Source organism: Lonchura striata, chromosome 19, assembly GCF_050655825.1.
Source record: "Lonchura striata isolate lonStrDom1 chromosome 19, ASM5065582v1, whole genome shotgun sequence".
Classification (NCBI taxonomy): Eukaryota; Metazoa; Chordata; class Aves; order Passeriformes; family Estrildidae; genus Lonchura; species Lonchura striata.
The window spans coordinates 4,721,383-4,736,624 of record NC_140721.1 but is presented as its reverse complement, the minus strand read 5'-3'; the positions used below and the strand labels follow the sequence as shown (position 1 = coordinate 4,736,624).

The 15,242-nt window shown below is 63.7% G+C and overlaps 5 protein-coding genes and 2 non-coding genes across 10 annotated transcripts; 4 read left to right on the top strand and 3 right to left on the bottom strand.

The window, feature by feature from the left end:
• Positions 1 to 131: 131 nt before the first annotated feature.
• PROCA1 (protein interacting with cyclin A1) lies at positions 132 to 2,319 on the bottom strand. Its single transcript, XM_021550853.3, has 4 exons — positions 1,986 to 2,319; positions 1,141 to 1,273; positions 764 to 898; positions 132 to 686 (listed from the first exon to the last, which is right to left on the bottom strand). The coding sequence occupies exons 1-4, from the start codon at positions 2,152 to 2,154 to the stop codon at positions 191 to 193; spliced, it is 933 nt and encodes a 310-aa protein (XP_021406528.3). The 5' UTR covers positions 2,155 to 2,319; the 3' UTR covers positions 132 to 190.
• Positions 2,320 to 3,280: 961 nt separating this feature from the next.
• Positions 3,281 to 4,770, top strand: LOC110482054 (uncharacterized). Its single transcript, XM_021550977.4, has 6 exons — positions 3,281 to 3,416; positions 3,550 to 3,699; positions 3,815 to 3,908; positions 3,990 to 4,136; positions 4,217 to 4,312; positions 4,413 to 4,770. Exons 2-6 carry the CDS (start codon positions 3,577 to 3,579, stop codon positions 4,538 to 4,540), a joined length of 588 nt encoding a protein of 195 aa, XP_021406652.2. The 5' UTR covers positions 3,281 to 3,416; positions 3,550 to 3,576; the 3' UTR covers positions 4,541 to 4,770.
• Positions 4,736 to 7,603, bottom strand: RAB34 (RAB34, member RAS oncogene family). 3 transcript variants are annotated; one of them, XM_021550919.4, is made up of 11 exons: positions 7,548 to 7,603; positions 6,784 to 6,889; positions 6,605 to 6,696; positions 6,256 to 6,321; positions 5,973 to 6,074; positions 5,840 to 5,904; positions 5,704 to 5,755; positions 5,498 to 5,579; positions 5,328 to 5,418; positions 5,137 to 5,247; positions 4,736 to 5,050 (listed from the first exon to the last, which is right to left on the bottom strand). In XM_021550919.4, exons 2-11 carry the CDS (start codon positions 6,835 to 6,837, stop codon positions 4,983 to 4,985), a joined length of 783 nt encoding a protein of 260 aa, XP_021406594.1. In that variant the 5' UTR covers positions 6,838 to 6,889; positions 7,548 to 7,603; the 3' UTR covers positions 4,736 to 4,982. The 3 variants fall into 3 exon arrangements, with proteins under 3 accessions (XP_021406594.1, XP_085413503.1, XP_085413504.1); XM_085557377.1 differs by having other exon boundaries at positions 5,141 to 5,247; XM_085557378.1 differs by having other exon boundaries at positions 5,704 to 5,904.
• Positions 7,604 to 7,985: 382 nt separating this feature from the next.
• On the top strand, positions 7,986 to 9,913 carry RPL23A (ribosomal protein L23a). Of its 2 annotated transcripts, XM_021551036.3 has the most exons (5): positions 7,986 to 8,038; positions 8,436 to 8,616; positions 8,802 to 8,978; positions 9,372 to 9,441; positions 9,851 to 9,913. In XM_021551036.3, exons 1-5 carry the CDS (start codon positions 8,014 to 8,016, stop codon positions 9,863 to 9,865), a joined length of 468 nt encoding a protein of 155 aa, XP_021406711.1. In that variant the 5' UTR covers positions 7,986 to 8,013; the 3' UTR covers positions 9,866 to 9,913. The 2 variants fall into 2 exon arrangements, with proteins under 2 accessions (XP_021406711.1, XP_085413505.1); XM_085557379.1 differs by lacking the exon at positions 9,851 to 9,913 and having other exon boundaries at positions 9,372 to 9,471.
• On the top strand, positions 8,659 to 8,730 carry LOC116184326 (small nucleolar RNA Z17). Its single transcript, XR_004149088.2, has one exon. It is a non-coding gene; the product is annotated as a small nucleolar RNA Z17 (small nucleolar RNA).
• LOC116184325 (small nucleolar RNA SNORD42) lies at positions 9,234 to 9,300 on the top strand. The gene has a single exon (XR_004149087.1). It is a non-coding gene; the product is annotated as a small nucleolar RNA SNORD42 (small nucleolar RNA).
• Positions 9,914 to 12,582: 2,669 nt separating the features above from the next.
• On the bottom strand, positions 12,583 to 14,628 carry TLCD1 (TLC domain containing 1). The gene is made up of 4 exons (XM_021550900.3): positions 14,418 to 14,628; positions 14,192 to 14,274; positions 13,777 to 13,859; positions 12,583 to 13,348 (listed from the first exon to the last, which is right to left on the bottom strand). Exons 1-4 carry the CDS (start codon positions 14,612 to 14,614, stop codon positions 12,953 to 12,955), a joined length of 759 nt encoding a protein of 252 aa, XP_021406575.1. The 5' UTR covers positions 14,615 to 14,628; the 3' UTR covers positions 12,583 to 12,952.
• Positions 14,629 to 15,242: the final 614 nt, after the last annotated feature.

Below are 15,242 nucleotides of genomic sequence, written 5' to 3'. Positions count from 1 at the left end.
AGGACAATGACATGAACTGAGGGGGGCAGTGAGGAACAGCTCAAACCCCTGGATCCCCACCCAGTCTCGGTGTTCCCCTCCCATGGGATCAGCCCCCGGTGCCATCCTTTCCCCAGAGACAAAGCCAAGGATGCTCAAGCAGATGTAAATTTATTTCACAGCCAGAACCCATGCAGGGCCCAGGGGGGACTCAGAGCTGCAGCTCTCGTGCAGGTTCAGCCGGAATTTTACTTTTCAGCCTCTTCTTTCTGTTCCTCTCCTTCCTCCTCTTCCCGTGGGTGGTGGGGACCGGCGAGGGAGTGGCTGGCACTGGCTCCCTGCCCACTCCCTCCGGTGCCGGGGCATCGCTGAGGATGGTGTTGGATGCTTCCCCCAGGGATGGCAACAGGGCCCGGGGATCAGCAGGGGCAGCAGCTGCAGGATGGTTCTGTGCCCTGTGGCCTTTCTTTTTCAGCCCTTTCCCCTTTTTTTTCTTATCTTTCTTTCTCTTCCTCTCTTTCTTGACTGCCTTGGGCGCTGTCCCCGTGTGATGATCCACTGGGAGGGCTCCTCCTTCTGTGCTGCCCCATGGGGGGCTCAGGGGGACTCCCCTGGGCCTGGCTGCCCTGTCGATGAGCTCCCCCCCAAATTCATACAGCACCGGCTCTCGGGGCACCGCCACGGCCACCGTGTTGTACGTCTTGCACCTGCCAGAATCGAGGAGGCACCACGGGGTGGGACAAGCCCGGGCAGGGGACAGTCCCCAGGGCAGGGGGGCACTCACCAGACATAGAGATAGGGCTCCACACACTCCTCCCTGTAGGTGAACTCGAAGCAGGGCACCTGGATGACGTTGAAGAAGGCCTGGCCCACCACCCGCGAGGCCGTGTCGTTCACCCGCCGCAGGCACTCCTTCAGCCTGCCCGGGGCACAGCCGGGCTCAGGGGCTCAGCTGGGCACAGCTGGGCACATCTGGGCTCAGGGGGCACAGCTGGGCTCAGGGGGCACAGCTCGGTTCAGGGGGCACGGCCAGGCTCAGGGGACACATCTGGGCTCAGGGGGCACAGCCGGGCTCAGGAGGGCACAGCCGGGCTCGGGGGGCTGCCAGCCCCCGGGGGGATGCCGGGGTGCCCCGGGGCAGGCTGGCAGGCTGGCACTCACCGCTGGTCGCAGTCGCAGTGGCTGATGGTGTGCCAGCGCAGGTTGCGGTAGCCGTAGCGGGCGCTGAAGGGGTGGATGACGTGCTGGCAGTGGTCGTGGTCCCGGCAGCACCGGTCCGTGTCCCGGTGCTCCCCTGTGGGGAAACGGGGGCTGCAGGCAGGGCTGGGGGGCCGTGAGCAGGGCTAGGGTTGAGCTAGGCTAGGACTGGGATCAGGATTAGATTGGATTGACACAGGCATGGAATCATGGTGGGATGGGTAAGGATGGATGGGTTGGGCTCAGCTGGATCAGCACAGCGTGGGGACAAGGCTGGCGCTGGGATGGGCACTGGGCTGTGCCAGTACCCCACTGGGGATGAGAATGGGACTAAAATGGATCCTGGAGCAGGGCCACGAGAGGGTTTAGACTGGGATCAGGAGAGCAACTGGGAGTGGACCAGTCTTGGGATGGGAACTGGAATGGCAGCAGGATGGAGCACAGAGTAGGCTGGGGACAGAGGCTGGATCAAGAGTGCACCAGGACCAGATTGACAGTAACTGGGCAGAGGTGAACTGGGATTGGACTGGTGCTTGGGTGGGGACTGAACTGGGACAGACAGGAATTGAATTAGCATGGGAACAGGGGCTGGAGTAGACCAGTACTGGGATGGACTGGATTAGGATTTGTGGGGACTGACCCAGCACTGGGCTGGGTGTGTTGGAGGAGCACTGGGTTGGGGATGGGGTGGGATGGGATGGGATGGGATGGGGATGAGGAGAAAGGATTTGAGGAATGGAATTGGAAGGGATGGAAGGCAGTGGGATGGGATGGGAAGATACATGTAGCAGCATCCCTGCCGCCCTTACCCAGCTGCTCGTAGCTGTCCGCGTTGCTGCCCGCACCGCACCACAGCGTCCCGGGGTAGGTGAGCCCGCGGCGGGCGCGGGCCCGTCCCGGCGGGGCCGCTCCGGGGGCAGGTGGCAGCAGGAGGAAGAGGAGGAGGAGGAGGCAGCAGAGCAGCCCCGGGGCGCACATGGCACCGCGCCGCTCGCCGCCGTGGGGCCGCCTTATAGAGTGGCGCAGCCCGCCCACGCGGGGCGGCCCGGCACGGCTTGGCACGGCCCGGCACGGCCCGGCACCGCGCCGAGGGTCCCGCAGAGCCGGGGTGCTGCAGCCGCTCCCGCAGCCGCGGCACGTCCCGCGCCGCCAGCCCGCGGGGAAGGGGTCACCCCTCCCGGTGGGACCGGCCCCGTTGCTGTGGCAGCCGGTGGGGTGATGTGCCGGGACCGGTAACGAGCCGGCCCCAAACCCCCGCCCCGTGACGCACCGGCCCCCGCACAGCCCCCGGCCCCGGAGCGGCCCCCGACGGGAGAACGATGCTCCCTGCATCCCTGCGTCCCACCCTATGGATGCTCTGTGCAGCCCCGGATCCCAGCCCACAGACACGCTCCCTGCATCCCCGTGTCCCTCCCCGCGGGTGCTCCCCACATCTGCACGTCCCACCCCACGAGCGGGTGCTGCATCCCCATGTCCCATCCCACGGAGGCTCCCTGTGGCGCTGCATCCCATCCCATCCCATCCCATCCCATCCCATCCCATCCCATCCCATCCCATCCCATCCCATCCCATCCCATCCCATCCCATCCCATCCCATCCCATCCCATCCCATCCCCATCCCCATCCCATCCCGTCCCACAGATGTGCCCGTACGCCGTGTGACATCCCGGAGCCCGGTGCCAGCCGGGCTGGCAGCCACACTGGCATTCCCAGAGCGCTGCCAGGGCTGTCCCTCCTGCCAGCTCCTGCCCCGGGAGCCCATTGGCAGTCAGGGCACGGCCCTGGCTCACTGGGATGCTGTGAGATCCAGCTCTCCGCAGGGCAGGACAGATCCTGGACACCCCAACGGGGACGTGCGTGGCCTCAAAAAAATCCCTGCGCTGCCCGGGACCACCCAAAGCTGCGGGACACCCCCCGAGCATCGCCCTGGCTCGCTGGCCCTCGCATCACAGGGTGCCACACCACTGTGCCACCCGCGCTGGCATGGGCTGGGGGCACCCACGTGGGGTGCAAACACCGCAGCCCCTTTTCTTCCCAGCACAGCACTGCCTGGCTGGGACAGCAGAGCCGGAGGGGGACATCGCTGGCCCGTGGGAAGGGTTCCTGCCTGGCACTGTTCCAGCGTCCAGCTGGCCGAGGGCGCTGGCCCGGTGCCACAGGGGCTGCCCCCGCTCAGCTGTCGCTGTCTGTGACGCTCCCGTGACGGTCCCGCTCGGCTCAGCCCTGCCACCAGCACCCAGGTACGGAGCCAGAATGGGAACCCTGGGCCTTGGGGTGCCACGTGTGGGTGTGGGTGGGGGGCACCAGGCCGTGGGGAGCCCTGTGGAGAACGGAGGTGGGGAAATCTCACCCCCCCCTCCCCTTCATGTTCAGTGCTTGCAGCGCCTGCAGTCCCCACGCATGGACCTGTGCCACGTCCCTGCCACCCGGGAGAAGGGCTGGTACCTGGCACTGATGGCCCCCAACGTCAAAGGTCCCAACTATGCCTGGCTGGACCCCTCCCGGCTCTACTGCCACCCGCAAGTACCCAGTGCCCGGGGTGCCAGGGAGGGCTGCATCCCCACGGGGCTGCTGGGGCGCCCAGCTGTGGGTGCCCACGGTGGGCTGCGGGCACCCAGCCCCTCCGCTCTCCCCCCAGGGCTTGCAGGACTGTGTGGCCGACCTGCTGCAGCCCTTCCAGGGAGATGCCATCGACATGGTGGCCGGCATCGACGCCATGGGCTTCATCCTGGGTGAGCAGGACGCGGCTCACGGGCCAGCGTGGGGTCCCTGCCCCTTGTGCCGGGGCTCTGACGGCGCCGTGCCACCTCCAGGCGCCGCGGCCGCTGCTGCTCTGCGGAAAGGCTTCCTGGCCATCCGCAAAGCCGGGCACCTGTGCGTGCAGACGGTGGCACAGCCCTACAGCGACTACTCGGGCCGCCAGAAGGTGATGGAGGTCCGCGCCGATGCCATCTCACCGGGTGAGCCAGCAGGGCGCTCCCCTGCCAGGGGGCTGCGGCGTGGGCACGGGGCGCTCATCCACAGCCTCTGCCCCCTCCAGGTCTGCGCATCCTTCTGGTGGACCAGTGGGTTGAAACTGGGGGCACCATGAGAGCGGCCATCGAGCTGGTGGAGCGGCTGGGCGGGGTCGTGGCAGGTAGGAGAGGGCAGCCCAGGGTGCACCCATGGGTGCAGAGGGACCAGCGTTCCCACGGGGTGTGGTGGCCAGTGCTGAGCCCCCCTGCGTGTCCCCACAGGCGTCGCTGCCATCTGCATGGAGAACAGCGAGGGAGGGAAGTGGATCCAGGAGCGCTACAAGTGCTCCCACTGTGTCCCCCCGCGCCTGCAGCCCCGCTTCGACCAGCACCGCTTTGGCTGGGACTGACGTGGGAGTGTCACCTCGTGTGTCCCCTGGAGGGCTGCTGGCTCTGCAGGACAGGGATGCTCCTCGGTGGAAAAGGAACTCATCCTCAGCGGCAGCCATCCATCCTCCTGCTTCCCTGTGAGCCTGGGGGCTGCAGCCAGGGACAGGGAGACCCACAGCCAGCCCCAGCCCCCTGCCCCCAGCCCCACACCTTCCTTACAAAGCATAAAAAAGATTTTATTAAGGCAAAAGGGAGCCTGAGGACATCTCCCCCTGCAAGCAGTACCTGGGTTTGCATAGCTACAGGAGCCACACGAGTGCTCCTGCCTGCCCCAGCCGGGGGTGCCCAGGCAGGCAATGGGCTGGGGGGGCTGGGGGTGGCAGGGACATCTCCTGGGGGCCGGCCGGGGTCGCCCCTCTTTGGTCCAGAGGTGTGAGCACGGAGGGGGCCGGGGCTGTCCCCTCACGGGCAGCACTTGCGATTCCTGCGGGGCGTTGACAGGTACAGGTCGCTCTCCCTGCTGCTGATCCCTGAGGCACACAGGAAGGAGGGTTGGTGGCTGGCTGGCTGCGGGGACCAGGGGGACACCCACGCAGGGCTGGCCAGGGCTACTCACGCACGGTGTCGCCGATCCTGCGGGCGCCGCGGCCGCGCTCCAGCTCGGCCAGCACGCTGCCCTCAAAGGTCAGCGCCGCCACTCGGAAGAAGAAATCCCGCACGTTCTCCCCTGAGGGAAGAGACCCCCTGAGTGCCCCCTGACCTGGCTGGTGCCGGGATCTGTAGCCCCCCCAGCCAGCTGGGACTCACCAGTGAGAGAGGAGACAGCCCAGTACTCTGCCTGCATCTCCTGGGCCACCTTGAGAGCGTCCTTCTCTATCAGGCTGTACTTTGCTGGGGTCTGCCAACCAAGCCGGGCGTGGGTGGGTGACAGGGACAGCCAGGGCACAGTTTGCCCACAGGGATGGGGACACACTCACGGTCAGATCCTTCTTGGAGCCCACCAAGAAGAGGATCACGTTGGATGGGTCGTTCTCCTTCAGAGCCTCAGCCAGCCACTGCCTGTGGGAGCCACTGTCACCAGCTGCTGGCCGAGCACTGCCCTCGTGCCCACACACCTCAGCAGCCCCACAACCCCTCTCTGTCCAGCCCTAAAGGCCCCCATGCTGGGCCATGTGTCACCCACCGTGTGTGCTCCAGGGTCTCCAGGTCATTGATATCGAAGACAATCACGATGGCTGGGAAGGAAGGAGGGGTGAGATGGGGACGGGGACAGGGACAGGGACAGTGGGGTGGCATCTGGGCTGCAGTGAGGAGCTCACCCTGTGCTCCCCGGTAGTAGGTGGAGGCGATGCACTTGAAACGCTCCTGGCCAGCCGTGTCCCACCTGGGGGGATGTGGGAGGTGAGGAGGGGGTTGCAGGGGTGTGTGGGGAAGGGGCTGGCACCTACTCACAGCTGCAGGCTGAAGGGCACCCCCAGCACCTCAAACCGCTCCATCTCGAAATCCACCCCGATGGTCGCCTTGTAGTTCTTATCAAAAACGTCCTTGCAAAACCTGGTGGGGAGTGAGGCGGGTATCAGCATCCCCTGACCCCCTCATCCCAACCCCGTGGGGGCTCAGCGTCCAGAGTCTGGCTGGAGCTGGGCTCAGCCCACGGTGCTGCCGCCCTTTGGGGGAGAGGGATCCCTCCCCCCCATCGCCATCCCCCTCCGAGCCTCTCCGGGGGTCCCGTTACCGGTTGATCAGGCAGGTCTTCCCCACCGAGAGGTCTCCCACCACGATGATCTTGGAGATCTTGAACCTGCAGCGAGGGGGACGCGCGGCTCGGCAGGGTGGGGGGCAAGGGGGACTCCCATCACCCCACGGCCCCTGGCGGCCGCGGCGCTCCGCATCCCCGCCCCGCGCTCCCCGCGTGTCCCCCCGTGTCCCCCCCGCGCCGCATTCCAGCGCCGTGACGCAGGGCTCGGCACCGGGCAGCGCCGCCAGCCACGCGGCGCCCACGCCGCGACCCCCACGCGCGGCTGGGGCACCCACGGCACCCCCACCCCGACCCCCACCCCGACCCCGAAACGGGCGGCACCGACCCCACGGTGCCCGTCCGCTGCTCCTGGCAGGCGCTGGCCACCGTGGGGTGGAAGGAGGGGCGGGTGTGCAGGGCGGCCTCCGTCCGAAAACACTGCGGAAGGGACAAAGAGGGGACACCGGCGTGACCACGGGGCTCGGCCGGGTCGCCCCCCACGGGCTGGCGTGTCCCCCTGCTCACCGCGGGCAGGTCGGTGATGATCCGGTCCCTGCGGACCGGAGCCAGCACGTTCATGGTCCGGGGGTGGCCGGGGGGAGCAGCGGTGGGATGAGGGTCACCGCGGGGTCTGGGGACAGAGAGAGCAAGGAGTGGCGATGTCCTCACGGCACAGTTGTGGCCACTAGCAGCACTTTGGAGCGTGGTTGTCCCCGTGTCCCCAGGTGGGACTGTCCCCTTAGTCAAACACTCTCCACTTTCCCAGACACGGCTGTCCCCTGTGTCCTGATTCCCCAATGCCACCAAGGCTGGCTGTCCCCACATCCCTGTCACCTCGAGCCCACATCTGTCCCCACATCGAGCCACCTCGACTGTGGCTGTCCTCACACCCTGGCGCATCCCCACATCCCCATCCTAAGGTATCAGTGTCCCCCTGCCCTCAGCTGTGGCTGTCCCACACTGTCCCACAATGTCCCACACCCCGCGACAAAGCTGTCCCCGTGTCCCTGCACACCCGTGTACCACTATCCCCATCCACCCATCCCCGTGTCCCAGCTGTCCTCACGGCCATCCCACGGTATCACTGTCCCTTGTCCCGCAATCTCGCTGTCCCCAAATCTCACCCACCCCCACCTCCGTGTCCCACCGGTCCCCGCGTGTCCCGCCCGTCCCGTGTCCGCCGTGCACAGACCCCGCTGTCCCCTCGCCTCGTCCCAGTCCAAGATCAAGCTCTCCCTGCCTCGTCCCTGTCCCCACGGTGAGGGGATGACCCGGGGTGTCCCCGTTACCGTCAACCTCCCAGCTCCGGTAGCGGTGCTCGGTTCTTCACGCCCAGTCCCGGAGTAACCGGCGTTCTGGCCCCTCCCACGCCCCCGTTCGGGGGCGTGGGAGGGGCCAGAACGCCCGTTACTCCAGGCCTGGGCCATTGCGCTGCTACCACCGCGACGGGACCCCGGTAATCCCCCGCCACCCCGGGGTTCATCCCGGTCCCGCACCGCCACGACGGCGGCAAGGGACAGCAGCGTGCCAGACTACAACTCCCATGACGCCTCGCGGCGCACGGGACACCATCGCGCGTGTGCGCGGGATGCCGTTAAGAACTACTACCACTACCGGCATGCTTCGGAAATGTCGCGAGAGTTGGGGCGGCGGGGTGATGGGGGGGATTCCGTCTTGCTCCCGCGAGATTTTGGGGAGGGTATAAGCCCGTGCAGCGCGGGGTGGGAGACCCCTTTCGGCTTCCGCCTGGCCAAGATGGCGCCCAAGGCGAAGAAGGAGGGTGAGGGCGCGGGGCTCTGGTTCTGTGTTGGGGCCGCGGGGCGGCGTGTGGGACCCCGCGGGGAGCTGGTATATGTGTGTGGGGGGATGAGCTAAGCGAAACGGGGAGTAGCGCGGAGTTCCGGCGCTGTGTTAGGCGCGGGCACGTGTAGGTGGCGGGGCAGGCCTGCCGGCTTGTCTGAGGGAGGTGGGGGATGTTCCCGCCTCGATGCTGGGAGTCGTGTGTGGGGAGGGAATAAGTGACTTTACCCGCATGGAAGCGGGAGACTTTAAACTCAAGTTGGGCGTTTTGGGGCTCCTCTCGGTTGTGTGAGGAGCGCGGGGCGCTGGGTGAGGTCCTGCTCATTGACCGGGGGAAGCCGCAGATCCTTGTGGTGCTGACTGAGCTCTCCTCACAGCTGTGCCTCCGAAGACAGAAGCTAAGGCAAAGGCGCTGAAGGCCAAGAAGGCCGTCCTGAAGGGGGTCCACAGCCACAAGAAGAAGAAGATCCGCACGTCGCCCACTTTCCGCAGGCCCAAGACGCTGCGGCTGCGGAGGCAGCCCAAATACCCCCGGAAGAGCGCCCCACGGAGAAACAAGTGCGTGGGGGTTGGGGGGTGGGAGCAGCCCTGGTGGTTTGGGGTGCAGGTGATGATTTTAAAGCGACCAAAGCCTGAGAGTTTGTGATTATGACCTTAGGTGACTGATGCATCCCAAAGAAAGCTCCTGGAAATTCAGAGGAGCAGCTGCCAGGCCTCTGTTAATCATAGGGCCTCTCTTGCAGGCTGGACCATTATGCCATTATCAAGTTCCCTCTGACCACAGAATCGGCGATGAAGAAGATCGAGGATAACAACACTCTGGTGTTCATCGTGGATGTCAAGGCAAACAAGCACCAGATCAAACAGGCTGTCAAGAAGCTGTATGATATCGATGTGGCCAAGGTTAACACGTTGATCAGGTGAGAAGGGGGAGGAGAGCAGGTCCCTGGTGGGTGTGAGGTGCTTCATTTTAGCAGGAAGTGGGAACACGTGTGTTTGAGGTTCAGCAGATGTGGGATAAAGCTCCATAGCTAAGTGCAGCTTTTGACTGAGCACATCTTGGTGGAAGTGGGAAATGTTGGCAGGCCAGAGTGTTGGTTTCCTCAGGGAGCTCTTGGCTTCTTCGGGGGGCTCTTTGCCTCTTCAAGGAGCACTTCTGACACCCAGGGAGTCCTGTGCAAATGATGTAAACTTTTGATTCCACTGAGTAATGTGATGCTTCCAAAGGAACCACTGATGCACATGGGAGTTGCAGGAATGTGGAGCAGGGGGGAGGAGTTGCCTCTGTCCTGATGCCTCCTCTTCCTCTCTAGGCCTGATGGAGAGAAGAAGGCTTACGTCCGACTGGCTCCGGATTATGATGCACTGGATGTGGCCAACAAGGTGAGATGTCTTTAAAACATGGGAGCTTTTTTTGCACTTTGTCTCATGTCTCCTCCACTGGTTGTTCTTCCTGAGTTTCTTCATGAGGTACTTGTGCTTCAAGCGTGGTGGCACTTCTGTGGCCTTGTAGGCAGACAGGATCTGAGTGCTGAGGAGCCAGGCTCAGTCAGTTCAGTCCTCAAGGAGGCAGAGGTGGTACAGAGAGGAGTAGGGAAATGTACAGCACAAGGAGCACTGTGGAAATAAATGTCCCAAGTGGGTGTGTAAAGCTCTTGGGCTGGTCTGGGAGGAGGAAGCCTTGGAGGACAGAAATCCTGGAGAGAAGCAGCCGTGGCAGTGATGTCTGTGGTGGAAGCTTTGCCTTTCTGCCACCATAACATCTGTTTTAACATCCTTTGCTTCTTTCCAGATTGGAATCATCTAAACTGCATCTGCTGAGGACTGTACAGACTTAATAAACTTTGTGACACCACTGAGGGCTCTTGTGTTTTGTGGCAGCACAGCCCGTGTGAAAGAGAGCACCCAGCAAACTTCTGGGCCTTCACTTCCTTACAGGGGCTCCTCCTTCCCTTCCTGGCAGTGGTGGGCAGAGCTGACTGCTCCAGGAGAGGGCTGTGCAGGGACAGTGCTGCCCTACTCAGAGAGTGTTTGGGATTCTGTCAGTGTGAGGTGACACCTAAATCTCAAATACCTCTACATTTTCCCCCAGATCTCTTGTGCCTTGCATTTTCTTGCACAGGGTAATTAGGATGTGTTTGTGAACAGTGTTCTGGGTGTTCTACATCTCTTCCTTGTGAAACCGACCACGGGTGGCCACAACAAAAACCTGGCAGTGGCTCTGATGTGATACAGGTGACCTGTCACACCATTTCCCCAGCGTATCAGCTCCCTGCTTATGCTGCAGGTTCACTTGGAACCCTCCTGCTAATCCAGCAGTGGAGGCTTTGTGGGTTTTTTCTGGCACAATCTCCACGTGCTTACAGTGTGAGTTTCCCTGGTGGTGTTCCTCACAGGGTTCACTGTCCTCAGGGTTGTTTCCAAATGCTGCTGTTGGCTGCCTCTGCAACGTTTGGCTTTAAGTGTCTAGATGAAACCAGGTTTTTGGAGTGTTTGGAGTCAGGAGAACGTGGAGCACTGGGTGAGCAGGGAATGGGGGAAATACGCAAAAGTCTTCAGGGTACTTGAGCTTAAGTACATACTTAGATTTGACTGAGAAAGATGATGAAAGCCATGACCAAATATTGACTGGGGTGTTTGGGCTCTTGAATGCTGGGACACCGAGTTCCTTCAGGCCTCTTGGGGGTGGCAGATTCCCAGGGCAGTGGTGGATGAAAAGAAGGGGCTGCTCTCAGGACTAGGGTGGAGCTTTGTGCTGAGTTGTGTGGCCCTGGCTTGACACCCCTCACTTGGGATCGGGCGAGGTGGGCAGGAGATGCTCCCTGCCTGCTGTAAGGGATGGAAAACTGCCTGGAGGATGAGTGCTGCTTCCCTGTGTGCTTCCCTGTCACCACCAATCCAGCCTCTTCCCTGTGGATGTGCAGAGCAGGGTCCCCTGACCCCCAGGCACCTTTTTACACGTAGTCACATGTAAGAAAGATGTGGGAGAAGTTGCCCCTCTTGCAGCAAAGCTGCTGTCACTGCTGGGCAAGGATTGGGGCTGCAGAGGCTGGGTGTGCTGCAGCCAGAGGCTGGAGGAATTCCACATCAGCATGACTTGCAGTCAGCCTTGGCTCAGCTCAGCCCAGTGGTGCTGCCCTGGTGCTTCTCTTGCCTCTTGCTCCTGGCTGCCAGCCTGCCTGCTCCCAGCTGCACTGCTGGGGGAGGCTCCGGGAGGGGAACAGCAGGGAGCTGTGCTCCCTCCTTCGGGCAGCTTTGTCATGCCTGGTGTGGGCTGGTCTGAGCCTGTGACCTGCTGGGACAGAGCTGGGTCTGCTTCAAGTGGAGAGACAAGGGGGAATGTGTGCAGCAATAGGGGTGAGGGCAAAATTAACGTTTGGGCCTAGTTGTGATGGCAGATGCAGTCATCTAAACTGGAAAGAGGCCACGAGGCTTAAGCTGCAGCTGGAAGACACAGACATAGCTGTTGGGATGTGCTGCTGAGAGCAAGGCTGGGCCCTGCCAGGGCTGCTGAGCTCTGCTTTGAGCAAGGAGGGACGAGGCAGCAGGTTTGGAGCTGGTATCGATCCCTGCCCACACTGTCCAAGCTATCACATCTCTGTTCCAGCTGCCAGGCTGTTCCTGGCACCGGTGTCAATGCACACCAGGGAGTCCCACCAGCATCCAGATCCTGTGGGGTGTTTCCTGGCTCTCTGGTGGAAAGGTGATTCCCCCACTGCCTCCCCTTAATCACCAGCTTATTTCAACCGCAGTGCCTGTCTCTGCCTGAGCTGGGCAGGTGCTGGGGTGGGTGGGACAGATCCTTCCCAGAGCAGGATCCTGCTGGGCAGGAGTCGCTCTAAACTCCCCTCTAAGCTGCTAACACTGATCCCAGAGCTGTCACATCAGCAGGATTTGCCTCTCTGGTGCTCCACAGGACCGGCTGGGCCAGTTCTGGCCCTACTCTCCCAGGGAGCTGAGCCCCACTTCTGCGAGAGTTGCTGGAACCATCCCGGTCCTGTGGCTGCAGGAGAGGGGCCAGCATGCTCATGGGGCTGCAGCTGCACTGCTCCAGGGGGATGCAAGCATGCAGAAATCTTCCAGGAAGAGCCCTTGGCCTCACATGGCTTTTCCATGCCAGCTCCACTTCACGTGGCTGTTGGGTGAGTCACACAGCCCAGCCAAGCTCCTCACCGCCAGGCTGGAGACAGGCAGGTCAGGCACTGCCACAAGGCTTGGTACCTCTCCTGGCTCCCTTCAACTGTTCCCTGCACAGCCCTGGGTCTCTGGAAGAGCAGAGGAATGAGGAAGAAGAGGGGAGCCCATCCACATAAGAGACACAGTTGTGCTGTTCTATGCTCAACTGGGTTGGCAGGACCCAGCAGGCTGAAAGGTCCCTAGGACAAAGCGAGCAGCAGGAATGTGCCCTCTCCTTCCCTGAGAGCTGCCAGCCCTCCTCAGGGAATGGGGCACATCCTGTCCCAGAGCCCTGGCCCAGGGGGAGCCCCCAACCTGCTCTGCCCCACAGAAGAGCCAGCCCAGGTGTGCTGCGGCAGCAGTAAATAGACCGATTTTAATGCTCATAACACCCAACATCACCACGGGAGGGACTCGTTCCCTCCCTCACAACCCTTCCAGGCATCAGCTGCAAAGCACAGCCACCCCTGGCCCTCCAGCTGCCTGCAGGGAAGCTGACTTGGGCTGCTTCTCCATCGGCCATGCCTCTGGCTTCAGCAGCATCCCCGCAGCTCGGTGAAGCTGTCGGGCTGGTCCGGCAGGGAAGCTCTTTTAGGCAGCAGAGCGGGTGAAGGCAGGGCCTGGGGCCAGGGAGCGAGCCCTAAGGCACATCAGAGCAGCTTTGGAGAGCCCAAAACTTCCAGCAGCCGGAGCCCGGGTCCCCCTGGGCGCGCACGTCTCAGTCTATCAGAAACTTCTCACCGTCTACATCTCTCCCTGCAGAGCCCTTGCGCAGGGAGGGGAAAAAATCGGAGCGGAGGAGGCGGGAGAAGTACATGAGGATCATGGCGTCGAGCAGCAGCAGGTTGGCGGTGAGGAAGGCACCCTGGCCCTGCACCTCCACGTAGCGGAGGAAGTACCAGGTGAGGTAAGCCTGGGGCGCCAGGCGGAAGGCGAAGTACATCACCAGGTTGATGTACTTGTTGGCCTCGTAGAGCGCCGGGGAAGGCACGTTGCTCATCTTCAGCAGCATGCGCACCGTGAGGAAGATGTTGCTCACCTCCACCAGCAGCAGCAGCACCGCTGCCACCAGGAAGCGGCCTGTGACGATGAGCGAGACGAAGGCAGAGATGGCCTGGGACACACACACACAAAGCAGGGTCAGCTCACCTTGCCCTGGGGAAAGCGAGTCCTTCCCCGACCTCAGTGAGAGCACACAGTTCTGTTCCCCCACCCAGAGATCCCAGCGGGCAGCTGAGCTTAGAGAAAACCGGTCTGGAAAGCCAGATCCCCCAGGACCAGTTACACCTCCCTGTGCTGGGATAAGCCTCCAGCTCTTTCCGCTCCCAGCTCGGCAGCCTGGCTGGCTCCAGGCGCTCGGAGCTGATGCTGGCAGGCGTCCTGCCCCACCAGGCGCCCTCGCCTTGTTGATACAGAGCCTACCTGGCAGCAGGGCGAGACACAGGGAAGAGCACCAGCTTGCCCCACCATAGCCTGTGAAACCTGGGTGGGCTGAGCCTCAGGATATGTGGTAGCCCCCCCCCCCGTGCTGGCTGTACTCACCATGGCATGGTGGACCAGGTATTCCCAAGATGAGCGGGACTGATGGTTGAAGATGATGTCAAGGGTGTCATGGATGAAGTAGCCTGTGGGATGAAGGAGCACGTTCAGAAGGTCTGGCTTGTGCACCATGACCCACTGTGAAAAGGAGGAGCAGAGAGGAGGAGGAAGGTGGTGTGACTTCTCTTCAGGTGTCAGAAACACCTCCACCCCGTCTGGGTGTCTGGGTATGGAGAGACGGCTATTCCCTGGGGGTTGGCAGCCTGTGGGCTCCACGCTGTGATTAAGGCAAGAGGCATGGAGCTGCCCAGCCCTTGAGCCAGTGGCTCATCCCGACCAGCATACCGGGCAAAGCTGAGCAGGGAGTGGGCAAAGTCCGGCAGGGTGGCTGCGGCCACTGCCCTGCCTGGCTCCTTACCTGAGGAAAAGCAGACCAGCAGGTGCCCTGAGACGCTGTAGCCGTCCTGGATGTCGGAGAGCAGCTCCGGAGAGTGCCAGAGGCTGGGAGTGACGAGAGGAGGAAGGGAGTCAGCCTAGGCTCCGGGACGGGCAACACGGGGAGCCCCTACCCGCTCCCCACTGCCCAGGAGTGCCCGGTTCGCACCGCGTTTACCGCGCCCGCCGCTCCCCGCGCTGCCCCATACCTAAAGAGGGCCCACAACCCGGCCAGCACGGAGTGTGCGAAAGAGACGAGGAGATTCCTCCAGCGCCAGACGCGGCCGGGACGGCTCCGTACGGCGGCGGGCTGCGGCACGGCCAGGGCCAGCCGGCGCAGCGCCCCGAAGATCGCCACGCTGCCGCCCACCAGCGCCGCCGAGGCCGCCCGCCCGCCCGGGCCCATCGCGCCCGTCCGGCGGCGCGCGCCCGCGGCGGGCGGGGCCACGCCCCTCCCCGGCCACGCCCCCTCCGCGTGCGCCAGCGGGGCCACGCCTTCCCATTGGGCACTCCCCCCGCGCTGGCCACGCCTACCCGCGCGCGCCTGCGCGGGGTTGGCGGGCGCTGGGGGGGCGTGGCCGCGGATTTCATTGATAAGCGGCGCGCTGGCCACGCCCCCCGGCGGTGTGTGTACGCGTGCACGCGCGGGCGGGGCGCGCACGGGTGCGGGGTGCGGGGCGCGCACGGGTGCGGGGTGCGGGGCGCGCACGGGTGCGAGGTGCGGGGCGCGCACGGGTGCGGGGTGCGGAGCTGCCGCCCCTGTGTGTGCCGTGCAGGTGTGCGGGGCGCGGAGCGTGCTCCTGCTGGGCGAGACAGCACCTGCCTGCCGCACACCGCGCGTGTGGGCGCCAGATACCGCCCGGCTGCTCCCGTGGGCAGCGCGGGAGGGTGGGTGGGTGCAGCGTGTGCCTGGCAGACGTTGCCCGTCTGCGCTTGGCCCTGCACGTCTGCCACAGTGGTGCACAGCTGGCGTGGGCCTCGCACATCTGTTCTGCCACACGTGCGTGTGTTCCCCGGCACGGTGTGGCTGTCAC

Excerpts from the sequence above, each read along its gene's own strand:
- RPL23A (XM_021551036.3), top strand. The coding sequence starts at position 8,014 with ATGGCGCCCAAGGCGAAGAAGGAGG. Across the intron at positions 8,039-8,435 it reads GCCCAAGGCGAAGAAGGAGG|CTGTGCCTCCGAAGACAGAA; the intron begins GTGAGGGCGCGG and ends CTCTCCTCACAG. Across the intron at positions 8,979-9,371 it reads AAGGTTAACACGTTGATCAG|GCCTGATGGAGAGAAGAAGG; the intron begins GTGAGAAGGGGG and ends CTTCCTCTCTAG.
- RAB34 (XM_085557377.1), bottom strand. The coding sequence starts at position 6,837 with ATGAACGTGCTGGCTCCGGTCCGCAGGGACCGGATCATCACCGACCTG. Across the intron at positions 6,322-6,604 it reads CAGCGGACGGGCACCGTGGG|GTTCAAGATCTCCAAGATCA; the intron begins GTCGGTGCCGCC and ends CCCTCGCTGCAG. Across the intron at positions 5,580-5,703 it reads GAGACCCTGGAGCACACACG|GCAGTGGCTGGCTGAGGCTC; the intron begins GTGGGTGACACA and ends TGGCTCCCACAG.
- TLCD1 (XM_021550900.3), bottom strand. The coding sequence starts at position 14,614 with ATGGGCCCGGGCGGGCGGGCGGCCTCGGCGGCGCTGGTGGGCGGCAGC. Across the intron at positions 14,275-14,417 it reads GGGTTGTGGGCCCTCTTTAG|CCTCTGGCACTCTCCGGAGC; the intron begins GTATGGGGCAGC and ends CGTCACTCCCAG. Across the intron at positions 13,349-13,776 it reads ACCTGGTCCACCATGCCATG|GCCATCTCTGCCTTCGTCTC; the intron begins GTGAGTACAGCC and ends TGTGTGTCCCAG.
- LOC110482054 (XM_021550977.4), top strand. The coding sequence starts at position 3,577 with ATGGACCTGTGCCACGTCCCTGCCACCCGGGAGAAGGGCTGGTACCTG. Across the intron at positions 3,700-3,814 it reads GGCTCTACTGCCACCCGCAA|GGCTTGCAGGACTGTGTGGC; the intron begins GTACCCAGTGCC and ends CTCTCCCCCCAG. Across the intron at positions 4,137-4,216 it reads CGCCGATGCCATCTCACCGG|GTCTGCGCATCCTTCTGGTG; the intron begins GTGAGCCAGCAG and ends TGCCCCCTCCAG.
- PROCA1 (XM_021550853.3), bottom strand. The coding sequence starts at position 2,154 with ATGTGCGCCCCGGGGCTGCTCTGCTGCCTCCTCCTCCTCCTCTTCCTC. Across the intron at positions 1,274-1,985 it reads GGACAGCTACGAGCAGCTGG|GGGAGCACCGGGACACGGAC; the intron begins GTAAGGGCGGCA and ends GTTTCCCCACAG. Across the intron at positions 899-1,140 it reads CACTGCGACTGCGACCAGCG|GCTGAAGGAGTGCCTGCGGC; the intron begins GTGAGTGCCAGC and ends TGCCCCGGGCAG.